The 14,744-nt window shown below is 54.0% G+C and overlaps 1 protein-coding gene across 7 annotated transcripts in view; it reads right to left on the bottom strand.

The window, feature by feature from the left end:
* The window catches only part of Rgs12 (regulator of G protein signaling 12), a 96,811-nt gene that overhangs the window by 2,590 nt on the left and 79,477 nt on the right, over positions 1–14,744 (bottom strand). For 5 of the 7 annotated variants that reach the window (XM_052198528.1, XM_052198529.1, XM_052198534.1 and 2 more), the window contains 8 exons: positions 14,454–14,530; positions 12,855–13,049; positions 12,508–12,581; positions 11,047–11,173; positions 9,455–9,551; positions 8,033–8,112; positions 7,501–7,654; positions 5,674–6,237 (listed from right to left, as the gene is read on the bottom strand). In XM_052198528.1, the coding sequence (XP_052054488.1) occupies positions 5,674–6,237; positions 7,501–7,654; positions 8,033–8,112; positions 9,455–9,551; positions 11,047–11,173; positions 12,508–12,581; positions 12,855–13,049; positions 14,454–14,530 (1,368 nt within the window). Of the gene's footprint in view, positions 1–4,666; positions 6,238–7,500; positions 7,655–8,032; positions 8,113–9,454; positions 9,552–11,046; positions 11,174–12,507; positions 12,582–12,854; positions 13,050–14,453; positions 14,531–14,744 lie in introns of those variants that run through there. The other 2 variants (XM_052198530.1, XM_052198531.1) reach the window with 2 other exon arrangements.

Here is a 14,744-nt window from a genome sequence, read left to right on the forward strand (position 1 = left end):
GGTTCAATGTCTCTGCTCAGAGTCCCCAGTTCATCATCTAACAAATCCCAGGGCACATGAAGAGGCTCAGCCACCTCAGATGCTATCAGTAACAGGGTGCCCAGTGTGGTTAAGACTGGAACACTCTCCCAGTGTGCTTTATGGTCAATCAACAAACATTTGGCTAGGGCCTGCTGGGATTCAGTCTTACCACGACCTGTCCTGCTCGTCATCAGACCTTCACGGTGCCAAATGCCATGGCGGCAAGATTATGTGTTATGTTAGGAGACAGGGATCGGTCCCCAACACTGGGCACCATTGAGGCATTCGTGTAGAATGCCATCAGTTCCTCAAAGAACCCGTGAGGTTCTCCACATAGGTACCGGAGACCTCAGTCCCCTCCAGCCCTGGATGCACACTCAGGAAGACTCCAACCTCTAGCAACCCTGTGTGCCCAGAAGGGGACAGGACAGATTTTCTGGGAATCAGGGAAATGTACCTCACAAGGAGGGGAAGGTTATACTTCCTGCCTGCCTGGTCTAGACTTGCTCTGAGAATGTGGCAAGTCTCAGCCAGTGACTCAGACAGCAACCATTCAGGACCAGCCTACCCTCCAAGGCTCCACAGAACTCCCTAGGCTAGGAGAATGACCCCACTGGGCAGGGCCGGTCTGGGTCAGAAAGCCCACGCCACACCTCTGGGCGCCAGTTCCCTCAGGCTGATTACTCTCAAGCACCCAGGCAAGGCCATGTCAGCATCTCATTTCCTACCCTCTGGGCCACTTCTTCACAATGGCCCTTGGCTAACCTGTCCTATTGGGCCACTCCATCCGTCAGGGTCTTTCCAGAGCCCCAGAGACTAGGAATTACCTAGGCTCCTCTCTGGGAGCCTGAAGCTTCCAGTCAGCACTGGTGGCATTTCACCCCCAAGCCTCTTCGTTTACTTGTGGACATTCTCTGCCCCAGCTGCTGCTGCCTCTCTGGGCACGCCTACCTCCAAGCCCATCCTTAAGGGTCCATGGCACACAGCTAAGTAAGGTTGAGGGCTCAGCCCCTAAGGTAAATCCACTCTTGGGGTTCAGCCCTAGTCGTCTGTCCCTCTTCCCTTTCTATCTCCACAGGGCAGGGATACTGCCCTGAGTTATGTCCCTATACTCTCAGGACTGTGTGCACTATCTGGTCCTAATGCCCCACCCATGCTCCTAGAAAGGAGGAGACATAAGACCCAGGCACAGGTGAACCATGAACACCAGAAGACCTGGAAGGAGAATTACTTAGCCTTGCTTCTGACTCGTGACCTCTGGTCATCAGATGCCTCCACAAAGACCCCAGCTCAGGGTCTAGCTGGGCTAGATTATGGTGCCTTTCTCTACAAACACGTCCAGGGCTTTGGGCTCATTCTCACCTGTGGCTGGGGTAGATACTGGTACAAGGAACAGTAGTGGACAGGAAGTGGGAGAGTCCGGAGGATGGCACCTCGCAAGGCTGGCATGTTGGAGTATGGACAGCCAAGAAATCCTCAAGGTTAGGGAGGGCCAGTGCTGGATGGGATGGGGGTGGGGCAGATCAGAGTAAGGGGCAGCAGTAGTACAGCAGGTACAGGATCTTAGGGCAGCAACAGGAACCTGACATCTACCTGATACCAACCACCAGACAAGGCCAGCAACCAGATGTGCTATGGAGTGGCCCCTGGCAGATGCCTTCCTTGGTAACTTAGCAAACCTGAGAGTGTCAGGCCCAGGGATGATGTGTCCTGGGCGTGTCTATGCCTCATGAATGCTGGACTTCCAGCGTACAAGTTCCTTAGGACACAAGAGGTGCTCTGGGGACCTAGGGGATAGAATTGGATGGAACTTGTCAAGGAGGAAATGCCTCCTACGAACAGTCTGGGTTTGTTTTGTTTTGTTTTGAGACAGGGTTTCTCTGTATAGCCCTGGCTGTCCTGGAACTCACTCTGTAGACCAGGCTGGCCTCAAACTCAGAAATCCTCCTGCCTCTGCCTCCCAAGTGCTGGGATTAAAGGCGTGTGCCACCACTGCCTGGCCAGGATAGAACTTGAGTCCAGCAAGGCTGTGCACCCTCACTCCCAGCTCAGGAAGTGTGACATCATGCAGGGCTTGGGGAAGCCTGATAAGCCTGACACACTGGCTGTGACCACAGGGCAGCAGTCACGCTATCTTTACCTCCAGGGTGACAAACTGTCACAAGACTCTGTCCCAAGCCCCAGCCACCTCTGAATGCGTAGGCAGGAAGGTGAAGAGCTGCAGTGGGGAACTGAGCTGGGGCCCCTAGACAGCCGCCATGACAGGACAAGGCCCTGGATGGCTGTGTGGAGGCCCCTTCCACAAGGGGTCACAGCTCTGCTATTTCTTGGGAGCTCCGTTTAGGAACCGGGCCTTCCAGAGCTGGGACAGTTTACTGATCTGTCCTTAGCCAAGACCCCGAGCCTGGCCTCCAGCAGCTGTGCTGTCAAGTGGCCAGAGGGTGAGGATGAGGCGAGGCAGAGGTAGGGACCTAGGAGAGCAGGTGGGACAGTGGTACCAAATCTAGCCATGGTGAAGAGACGGGCAGCTGAAGACCCCAGTCCTGGGGAGAAGCAGACCAGCCTTCCTAGGCTCCACACTACTGCCGGCTATGTGCTGAGTTGGGGGTGGGGCTCTCTCTTGCCATGGTCACAGCAGGAGACTGCTGTGTGGTTTGTACCTCAGACCCCATTACCACAAGCTCACTTCTGCAAAGCTTCTTTCCTCCTTGAAACAAAGTGTCTTCAGGGCAGAACTCCACACCCTCTCAGGATATGGAGAGAGAGAGAGAGACAGAGACAGAGACAGAGACACAGACAGGAGACAGAGACACAGAGACACACAGAGAGAGATAGAGACACAGAGACAGACAGAAACAGAGACACAGAGACAGAGACAGAGAAGGGGGTACAGCACAGGACCCAAGCTGCGGACCCACACTGCCACCCCAGCCAGAGGCCCTCTTCAAGCCCCCAGCGAGTCGGCAGGCCAGCAAACAGACAATACTAGAACAGTGGACTGGAATGACTGTCAAAACAACTCACAGCTGTGAGTCACCATTTCCAGAGTTGTCTGCAGGAATGTCCTGCTTGGCCTCTGGGTTCTGCACCCCTTGTAATGCCTTTGTAAAGGAAAAAGCCTCCCGCCAAGAGGGCTGAGGAGGAAGTTCTCCCAGGCTGGAGACACTCATCTACTTTTCCCTATCGTGAAGAAACTTGGATATTTTGGCATTTCCTATATCAAGACACAAACATACAGGAGATAATTGCATAGAGGCATTTATACACACACAAACATCTACACCCATCAAAGTGTCTAGAATGTCAGTAACTACATTTTGATGCCTTTCCCACTGCATCGTGGGGCTGAGGTGGCCAACACATCCCTAAAACCTCTCTCATAGAATTAGTGAGAGTAGCTGGGAGGATGCGGGCCTTCAAATCCTGACAGCGGTAAGTGGCAGGCAGTTGGTCCCCACTCCTGATTAGAGATCCAGAAAGGACCCGAACGTGGGTGCCTGAGGGTGCTCCTATAGGAGCCTGGTTCAGCGAGGCACTTTCCCACACAGAGAAGCCCTACGATTGCTGGCACAGAGACAAACTGGGGTATTTGGAAAGCAAGCTGAGCAGTGGAGCTGTGCTGGGACTACTGCCCCTAGAAAACGAGGAAAGTTATTATCACCTATAGCCCTCTAGTGAGGCTAGGGATGGGCTGGTGGAAGCCACAACCAATGTGCTACTGCCAAAGTCCCCCCACCCACCCCCATGCCCAGTACCTCACCCACTGTCATCTCTTCTAGGACAAATCCCACAGACCCTATATCTCTGTTTCCCTTGGGCACTAGAGACTTACTTTCTTGAAGTCTAGTACTGATCCTGCTCCCCCATTAACACATCCAGGACATGCCAGCAAAGGCCACCATACTGGGTGCCACTGTCCATGTGTCCAATGGGTAAAACTACACAACCTGGGTCTCCACAGCAGTGACTAACACTCCAGATATGGCACCGACATCTGAGCTGTCAGCCAGTGAGAGAGAGAGGCTCCACAGCCCTCCCTGAGAGGGGAACGGGCCTCAAACCCCAGGACCTCTGTTCTACTCACCTCTTCTGTGGTACAAGTGCCCAGGCAAGGGTAGGAGGAGGAAGCTGGGGAGACCATGGGCCTGAGGGGAGGAAGACTCTGCCAGAAGGCAGAGTGGGCAGGGACAAGTCTAGTCCCACTTTTAAACCTTTGTGTTCTTGATACAAAGCTGTGCATGGCAGGCCCATGACAGGACTTTGTAAAGTGAATGGTCTCTTGAAAGCCAGGATATCTAGGCTGGAGAGATGGCCCGGTGGCCAAGTTGCTGCTCTTTCAGAGGACCTGTGTTTGGGTCCAGTGCCCATATGGCAGCTCCCAGCCATTTCTAACTCCAGTCCCAGGGGATCTGACACCCGCCTCTGGGCTCTGGGAGCACCAGACACATACGTAGAACACATACAAATATGTAGGCAAAACACACATACACACAGATTTTAAATAATCATTTTTAAAAAGGTTGTTTAAGGTAAATCTACATAATTTCTTCAAAATGGTTAAGGTGTAGAAAGAAATATGTCTGTACTTCAATCCCAAAGAGAAAACCCACCCTCAAATGAAGAAGAAAGGAGTTTTCAGTCAGTCCAGTGATGAGCTCTAGAGTTTATTTCTCGTAGAAGAACAGAGTCAGAACACAGGTAGAACTGTAAACAGGCAGCTACAAAGGAGCAGAAAGGAGGGTGTGGCCTGACAGAGGTGCCCAAGCATGCACACAGGGCCACTTCCTGGCACCTTGTGCTTCCCTGTCGGGTGTATCCCCACTGGGTGGGGCTTGGAGTCCAGCCCACGTGTGTGAGAGTACATGAAACATGCATGAGGCCTAGAAGACCAGGCCCAGGAAGCAGGACCCAGAGGGGTGCCCACACTGCCTGCTGCAGCTCACAGCCATGGCATTAGACAGGAACTATGAGAGGCAACATGCACTGTTACTGTGAGGAGCCCTGTCACTTGTGTGGGAGCAGGAGTGTCTTGGGGGAGACTAGAGAGGCATCCCCAGTACTCGGCACACTGCTCCGACCGCGTACACCGGACCTCACGCTTCCACTAAGAGAAATGCCTGGGCACCCCTGAGGCCAGCAGTGACCAGCGCCTTTACCTGTGGAGGGCAGCCAGTGAGTCCTGGCTGGACAGAGAGGCTGACCCTGAGAACATGAACCTTGTCAGCAGGGGACCCTTACTGATTTGCTCAAAACAAATACTATTTTTTTTTCCATCTTGAGGCTAAAACACTAAAGTGGCAGCAAGCAGGTTTTAAAGGTGAGATCCACACTCAGAGACCTGGGCCTTCACAAGGTGTCACTGGATGTGGTCACCATGGCACCGTCACGGGACCAGCTCAACGTGGTACCTCAGTGACCTCCCTGGGAGATTGAGCCTTGGCTGCCACCTGCTTTCCTTTCAGAAAAGGCAAAGGAGGCCCCGTAAACATAGGAGGAGGAGGCCATCCCGTCCCGTCCCTCGGGAGGGTTCAGTACACAGAGGTGAAGCAAGGGCTGCCTGCCTCAGTGGTCCCTTTATTAAACATGGAGTTGAGCAGGCCCTAGGCAGTAAGCAGGACAGGTCAAGGGTGTAGAGTCAGAACCTGGAGGTACCTGGTCTTGTAGGTCCTGGTGTGTCTTGGGGTGTGGGGGGTGGTGGTAGCAGCGTGCTGTTGGGGCTGCTGATGTCCCCCTCCCCCATCAGGGTCAGGTCAGCCACCTGCTCATCCTCCAGAGTCTGGATGCCCCCAGCCTCCGTTTCTGGTGATAGCCTCCTCCAGGCCTGTGCAGTGCCCTCTTGCACTGTGGAGATGCAGGAGGGCTTTGTAGGCTTCTCTCCAGGTTGGGTGGTCCCAGGAGGCCCAGGGGTGCTGTGGGCGGAGCTGGGGCTGTGGGCGGAGCCTGGACTGTAGGCTGAGCAGGGGCTCTGGGCTGAGGCAGGGCTGGTAGCTGGGCTGTCGCTGTAGCTCTCCTCTGTCTGAGCTGCTCCCTCCTGGCCATGGCCTGTAACAGCTCTCTTGCTAAAGCCCTTGACAGGGGGTGGGCTGGACAGGGCAAGTTCTGAGGAACCAGAAGGTAAGCGAAGAAACTCAGGCAGCACCAGGTCTTCCTTCCTTAGCAGCCCACGCTGGTCATCGGCTCTGTTGCTCTGAGCTTTGGAAATGAGCTCAAAAAACTCTATTGGAAGAAAGCCCACAATGACCATATTTGAGAGACTTGCAGGTGTATGTAAGCCTCCACTGACCACTCACTCTTGCCAGGGGCTTCTGCTGCCTGAGTTGCCACCAGCAGCAAACAAGGGTCTGAGATCAACTGTACTACTTAACCCACAGAGCTGAGGCCAGTGTCTGGCTGCCAGTCCCCCTGAAAATCACAGTCAGGCCTGGGCCTGACAACACTCCTCTACTTAGTAGGTAACAAGCTTGCTAGCCCTCAGGAGGAGGATGCTAGAACTCTGGTAGCTATTTTGTTCATACATGGAGCTCTATGTACCTGAGCACAGATGAGTCTGAGGTGTAGGTGATGGTTGATTAGGGATGACAGAGCTGGGGCCCAGCTGCACTCTAGACCTCCAATGGATGGCTAGCTCTGGAAGGCTGACACTAAGTCCTGGCTGGCTGGCACAGAGGGGCCTGAGGTCCACGTGAATCCCAGGTTCACTGCCTCTGCACGGAAGGTGGTGCTTTGGGGCTAAGGGGCATGAAGTGCCCCCTGACCTACCTGAAGCACCCCAGCCTGTGAGCACCCCAGAATAGGTGCTGTGGGCTTGCACCTGCCTGGCTCCCTCATGCCTACTCCAGAACCTTTTCTTGCCACCAAGCTCTGTTTAATGTGGCTCAGGTTTACCGTTCACACTTCAGGATCTGAAATTTCTCAACTATCCTAATGGCTGTTTGAGATCCATAAGGAATCCAACATCTTCAACCTTAGTGGTTCTCAGAAATGCACACACTTTACACTTGACACAATTTACCATTTACATCTGTTTAGTGATCAGAAAGCCCAAGGGAGACCTTATATGGCCCTGCTCTAAAAAGGTTCTGGAATAAGGAACACATCCCACCCTTACAGTCTCCAAGTCCCAGGGGCTTCCTATAGACATCCTAGGTCAGGACAGCTCAGGCCTTCCTCCAGCCTCCATGCTCAACACAGGTCAGGCCTAGGCCTTTGCCCTCCTCCCTCACGCCCGCTCCTTCCCCCACCCAAGCTGGGCCCCAGCTCGTGTCGGTCTGGGCTATGGGAGAAGGGAGCTGGCTGAGCACAGCCGAGGCTGCTGGTGCCCAGTGGGCCCTGTGGCTTCCAGCTCATAATGGGGGTTTTGGTGACGTTATGCCAACAGCGTAGGTGCAACAAGGACCAGGCTATGACAGGGCAGAGCAGGTTGAAGGACCATACTGTGCATTTACTGGAAAACGCGGAAGTTTTAAAAAGTACACATACCCTCTGCTTCGTCCAAATTAATTTTCTGATATTTTTTTTTCCCAATCTTTGCAATAGATTCTTCTCTCTTTGAAAGCCGGGGATCCCTAGCACCTTTTCCATTTTCTCCTCTTATTTTAATAGAGTTAGACTTGCCTAGTGTTCTCTCCTCTCCCTGCATCAGAAGGAAAGTCAAGTTCTACTGCATGTCAGCACACGGTAACATAGCACTCATCAGTATGGTGAGGGCCCGGGGGCCCAGACAGCAGCAGTGAGTCTAGATGCACTTCCACGATCAATCCCAATGATGGATTAGCATAACAACATTTATGGCTTGCCCGCCCACCCAGGACAAAAGAAAGCCAAAGGCTGGTAGCAAGGTGGAGGCTGAACCCCAAAGGGACAGGAGGAGAAATACCCACAGGGGGAGGGGCACAATCCTGAACTCAGCCTGAGTCAGCCGAATGGGCGACAACAGGCCTGAGGATCCCCAAGAGGTGCACACGACGGGAGTGGGGCAGTGATGGCATGGGGCGGGCATACGGGGAATTACCATAGCCGAGTGGTTTCTGGGGCTGGAGTTCACAGCTGAGTTTTGTTTGACAGGAGCACCTTTCTGTTTGTCTGTGGACACTAAACACACGAGACAAGCTTATGACCAGAGGCTCACAGTGCCCTCTGAACAATAAACACAATTTGGTGTGCGCTGTGAGAGCAAAGGCCCTCTCCTTCCATCCCTTATCTAACACGCACACACAGGCCAGAGCCTAAGCTTCCCACTGCCCACCTGATGCAGCCGGGAGAGGGGCGGGGCGGCAGGGGTGTGAAGGGAGGTCTGGACATTTTCTGGGACACTGGAAAGCTGATACTGAGAAACGCATGCCATATACCAGGTGCTACGCATATTCCTTTAGGATCTGACATTACGTCCCGCCTTTGTCCCATCAGGGTGCACTGGCCTCTATGGCACTGAGCCTGAAGACCACTGTCTGGTTCACTGGAATCCTAGTCCACGGCACCCTGTAGGTCTGCAGCACACACACGCATACCCCCAGCTCACTTGCACACAGCCTACTTGCCGGTCCTGGAGGAAGCTGCTGGGAACCCAGCAGACTACACAGACAGTGCTCAGCCTGCCCAGGACCAGGGCCAAGGTGCGGCCTTCCTAGAGTGGAGGATGACCAAGGAAGGGAAAGGCCTGCGTGGGCTCCAGCCTAGGCTCCCGGGGCTCCATTCACATAAAGCCCTCAGGTCACTCCTCTTCAGGAGCTTCTAGATAGTTCTCTCCCCACCTGGTCAAGTACTATGGGGTATAAGACGGAAGTGCCTCTCTCATAGGTTTCCTGTGCTGGTGTCCTGAACAGTATGGGCCACTGAGGCTTTGGAGGCATGGACCTCCGTATGGAGGTATGTGAAACTTTGACCAGGACTGACCCAGGTCAGGACTGTGGCTGTTGAGGTATTTATTGGGTGGGAAAGAGTTGTGTGGTCCACTCAGCCCACATACGAGGACTAACAGATTGGCCAAATGCTGAGCCCAGCACCAGTACCTGCTGGACAGGACCATGCCCACCATTGTCTTCGTTCATTGTTTCATCTGAAGAGACAAATCTCAGAACAGGGCACTGGATTAAAGACAGGAGACCAAGAACAGGCCTTTGGTCCTGCTTTGTATTAACAAAAGCCTCTAAAGAAAAGAGCACCTTCTAGTACTTTCTGCCACATAAACACCCTGGGGTGGCACACAGGCACTGCCACACTTTCTACAGCTGAGAGGAGCCAGAGAGTTCTCCTGCCCCAACTCTGCCGCCCCTTCCCCTGTAGGAGAATGGGCTGAGCAAACGGGGTGAACTGCCATGTGAGGGGTCGCCAGGCCCCACAGAGCTGCCAGCTCCATCCATGGTGTGGTTATACGACAACTCCTGGACAGCTGAGTGGCAGGCTGGGGTGCTGGCGCCTGGGGACACAACCTTACCTTTTCCTCTAGAAGGCTCCCTCTCTTCTAGGATGACCCGTTGTCCATCCAGACTTGAGATAGGGGCACCAAGATCCAGGGGCTCCTTCTCCCCACTCTAGAGGCAGAGATGATGCACTCAATCATTTACCCAGATTGGAACTTTCTGGAATACTTGTTTTTAATCAAGCCACTGACAGTAAGACTAACCCAGGCTTAATGGAGACTCAATCCAGCTGGCCCGGGTCAGCTCACCCAGCCTGGCTGACCTGTGGGAACATGGAACCCTCAGAAGCTGGAGGAGCAGGCCTTTCAAAAGGTCACTCAGAGGGGAGGCAGAAGAACCTGGGAAGTCCTGAGCCCCAGAGAAAAGGTCAGTGGGCACGTGTTGACACTCAGTAACTTCATCTGGCTTCTGCGTGGGCCCCTCAGTCTCCATGATGGCCCACCTAGACCCACCATGCTGATCCATCCCTGGACTGCTCTGAGGGACACTAACGAGGGAAGCAATCCCAGCTCTGGCGTGCTCAGACACGCTTCCCCTCCCTTAGGCAGTCTCGCTCTGCCCTGCCTGTGTGACTGCCCCTGCTTTAAGGAGCAGGAAAGGAGAGCATACACCCCGATGCCAGGCTGGGTTGGTCTGTGTAGGCAGATGTCTGAGCTCCAAACTGGAGCCCACCATGGGGAAGTGGCATCAAGTTACACCCGAAGCTCGAGCCTGTGAATAATTAAGTAGGTTCCTCTAGTTTACCTCCTAAACAATTCTGAGGACAATTTCAGGGAAAATTAAAATATTAAGGATACTAGAATCCCAGCCCAACATAGTGACGTATGCCTGTAATCCCAGTACTTAGGAGATACAGGCAAAGGATAAGGAGTTCAAGGGTAGCCTGGGCTACATGAAACCCTGTCTAAAAATTACCAAATCAAGGTAGGCGGTAGTGGTACATGCCTTTAATCACAGTACTCTAGAGGCAGAGACTAATCTTTGAGTTGAAGGCCAGCTTGATCTACGGAGCAAGTTCTAGGGCAGCCTACAGTTTCTGTTTCTACCCAGAGAAATCTTGTCTCAAAAAACAAACAAATAAAATACCAAAACAGCTTGAGGAAGCTCTGGGAGATGCTATTCCCCAAGTCACTAAGAGTCCACACTGCCTCCAGGCCCAAGGCCAGATCCCTATCCTACATACTGGTCCATGGAGACAGGAAGGAACGGGGAAAGCCTGCTGCCTCTTCCTCAGCCTCACCCCCAATCCCAGTGTGCAAGTGCACATGGCAGTGCCGGTCTGTCGGTGTAGGTGACAGCGACAGCAACAGTGCACCTGTGCCCTGGCGCACTGCACATCATGGCTCTGCTGTTTTCTTCTCACCCTGAAGACCATGGAGATGCTTCAGGGTGGTTACTGCATCAGTTTGGTTCACCTAAGCAAATATCAGCCTTTCCCATACTGAATGATGTGCAAATAAATGAGACAGAGGAGACAGGAGGTAGAGGCAGGTGCTGTCCCTATCCTAGGGAGGACAGTGACACGAACAGAGATGGAGCACGGAGGTGTGAAAGGGAAGTGGGGTATAAGCTTAGTGGCAGTGCTCAGACTCCAAAGGACACTTACCAGCCTCACCAGCAGGCTACCCAGGTCCAGGCCATACTTGGCCACCACGGGCCGCAACACCTCTGTGACTGGCTTGGTGGGCTTGGCCTTGAGTCCCACTGACCGGTTAATCGGAACGAGATCCAGCCTGGGGGTAGAGGAGAGAAATAGTCACAAAAGAGCCAGCTCTGGCTTCACCACGTCTCCTCAACAGAACAGGACCCCAGTGATGCAGCTCCACCTCGGAAGGAACAGTCCCCTGCGTGTGGAAGGAGCGGTCCCCTGCGTGTGGAAGGAGCGGTCCCCTGCATGTGGAAGGAGCGGTCCCCTGCGTGTGGAAGGAGCGGTCCCCTGCGTGTGGAAGGAGCGGTCCCCTGCGTGTGGAAGGAGTGGTCCCCTGCGTGTGGAAGGAGCGGTCCCCTGCGTGTGGAAGGAGTGGTCCCCTGCGTGTGGAAGGAGCGGTCCCCTGCGTGTGGAAGGAGCGGTCCCCTGCGTGTGGAAGGAGCGGTCCCCTGCATGTGGAAGGAGCGGTCCCCTGCGTGTGGAAGGAGCGGTCCCCTGCATGTGGAAGGAGCGGTCCCCTGCGTGTGGAAGGAGCGGTCCCCTGCGTGTGGAAGGAGCGGTCCCCTGCGTGTGGAAGGAGCGGTCCCCTGCGTGTGGAAGGAGCGGTCCCCTGCGTGTGGAAGGAGCGGTCCTCTGCGTGTGGAAGGAACGGTCCCCTGCGTGTGGAAGGAGCGGTCCCCCGCGTGTGGAAGGAACAGTCCCCTGCATGTGGAAGGAGCGGTCCCCTGCGTGTGGAAGGAACAGTCCCCCGCGTGTGGAAGGAACAGTCCCCTGCGTGTGGAAGGAGCGGTCCCCTGCGTGTGGAAGGAACAGTCCCCTGCGTGTGGAAGGAGCGGTCCCCTGCGTGTGGAAGGAACAGTCCCCTGCGTGTGGAAGGAGCGGTCCCCTGCGTGTGGAAGGAGGTCTCTGACACCCTTCTGGGATTTACAACTGGGCCAAGGGCTGTCTGTGGTCCTTAACCTTCATGACAGAGGACTGAGCAGTCAGGCCTCTGCCTAGACTCCTCTGGGTAGAGACTCTTGCCTCTTTTGTTTGTTTGTTTGTTTGTTTGTTTTGTTTTGTTTTTTAGAGACAGGGTTTCTCTGTATAGCCCTGGCTGTCCTGGAACTCACTCTGTAGACCAGGCTGGCCTTGAACTCAGAATCTGCCTGTCTCTGCCTCCCAAGTGCTGGGATTACAGGCGTGCACCACCATGCCCAGCTGACTCTTGCCTCTTTCCCCACTATGATGTGAGGGCTAAGTAGCCCATATGTGGTGCCTGCCCCATTGCCAAGACTCTGGTGGGGAGCCGACATTCTTTTATGGCCTGACGTGGGACAAGTACATGCTCATTGGGTAAAAAACAGATTAGCAGGGAATAGAAGTCCCGAGGCTCAAGCTGTGGAGGCTCTGGCAATCTCCTGTATGCTGTTTTCTTACCGAAACAAAGTACGCTTTTCCAAGCGTAGGTCCCTGGTGGCCAGGATGCTGCTGTCCTGATGCAGCACCAGAGGCTGAGGAACAAAGACACCAGAGTTAACGTGGGAGCATGTGGGCTTGACATGTAACAGCACACAGCTGCAAGAACAAAAGAGCAGTTCAAAATTAGCCCAGCCCCTCCAGACACTGGGGTGCGCTGCCATGCACCCACCGACCCCCTGGGAGCCTCCACTTGCAGCTGCTAGGCATCGTGGTGGTGTCAGGAGTGGCGCACTAACAAGGCAGGGGGAAGGGTGTAGACAGAGCTAGGACACTGGTGGCTCCCTCGTTCCTGCCCGGCACAGTACCTTGTCTCCGCCCACCAAGAAGAGGTCCACAGCAGCCCCATTGATGCCATGCCGTTCACACAATCCAGATAGGATCTCTTTGATGGAAAACCCGGACTTGACAGCAACCACACAGGATGTTCCGTCTGGGAGGTGGACACAGCAATGTTTGGCAGCCTTATCTTTCTCGAGTGCTGAGGTCCTGCAGGCCTCTGACTGTAGTAGGGAGACAAGGGTCAGTGTCTGGAGGTAAGGGAGTCTCCTGAGGAAGATTCAGACAGCCCAGACTCCCCCATGCAGTTCCACACACACAGAAATTCAGAATCCACCACAGGGCATCCTCTGACCCCAGAGCTGATGGTGTGGTAGGGTCTGGAGGCCAGGGCCAGGGAAAGTAATGATCTCACTCAACTGTGGTAACTATATGGCTCACAACTGAAGCATGGCTGCTGTCCTGCCAGATGAGATTACCCGGCTTACTACTGTGCTCACCTCTGGAACCCGAGGCTGTGATGATGAGCTGCCTATAGACCTGCAGGCTGTCCTGACCCTCTGGTTACAGCATTAGATGCCTGTCCTGAGGGCACCGATCTATGAGGCCTGCCTTTACAGCCATCTCAGAACTGCTACTGCTCCCTGCATTGTCTGAAAAACGTTTACTTGTTACTTCAGAAAACTGGCTGGGAGGTGGGGACTAGATGCAGAAATAGCCCACGGACTCCTGAATCGCACTGTCTCCTCCCATGAAGTGGCAGAGCCAGTTCTCACCCTAGCCTCCTGGTCACCATGGAAAACCTGAGCTGGCCACTGGATGGCGACAAAAACATGGTCCTGCTGGCCCCAGTGCCATACACCCATATGAGCTATGAGACCAGAGGACTGGCGGCCCAGGTGAGACGCCCCCTCCCCCCACACAGGACCACCACCCTGCCGACACACAAGTACAGACACTTCATGTGCCTAACACTAACAGCTTACTGGACGGCAACTGACCCATGGTTGCCTTGACAGGGTATGTGGAGAAAGAAGAAATAACCATCTACACTAATGTTAATTGTTGATGGATAGTTTCAGATATCACAGTACTGACAACCAACAACATTTCCTAAAATTCTTATCAGGCAATGGTTGACAGAGTAGCAAGTCTTGAGTTCTTCCCAGCTCCCCTCCCAGCAGATTAGCAAAGAGCAGGGCAAGCAGGGTGCCCTGAGGAGACGGAGACCTGCAGGACTACGCCTAGCTCTTAAGTAGCAGGAGGCCAGCTCCTAGGAGCCCACAGGCAGACACAAACTGGAATGTGAGAGTCAACAGGAGGTCTGAGCATCAAGCTGAAGACAGCCCCACTTCAAAGCATACTGTGTACTCTTAGTGGGAGTTCAAAAATTTCAACTAAATCAGAACAAAGGCATTTCAGAAATAAGCTCAAGGCTAATTTTAGTCCTTACACAGTAAGTAACCTTCCCCATCTACTAAACAATTTCTCTCACTGCCCCAGGAATCCTGGGCTGGGACCCAGGGCCAGTGTCCAACCCTGGTACCCTTTTTATGAAACAAATATTGGGTGTTTAATGAGCCAGGCTTCATTCACCAGTTGGTAGGCGAGGGAAGGTGGCCACTCACCAGGTCTAGGCTCCCCGCAGAAGATACAGAGCCTTGGGACTCCCGACGGCAGAGGCCTCCATTGGCATGAGGGGCATCTTGAAAGAAGGGAATGACTGGGGTAAATCAGAAGCCACAGCGTCACGTGCCCTCACTTATAGAACCCCTATCTCATCCCTCAGAGGGCAAGACACAATACGATGAGGACAGAGAGACAGCAAACCGTGTGAGGCCTTTCCAGGCACCACCTGTTCCACTGGGGTTTAGTCAAACACATCCCGCACAGCAGAGGTCAGGGTCACCAAGGAGGTC

This window comes from Apodemus sylvaticus, chromosome 11, assembly GCF_947179515.1.
Source record: "Apodemus sylvaticus chromosome 11, mApoSyl1.1, whole genome shotgun sequence".
Taxonomy (NCBI): Eukaryota; Metazoa; Chordata; class Mammalia; order Rodentia; family Muridae; genus Apodemus; species Apodemus sylvaticus.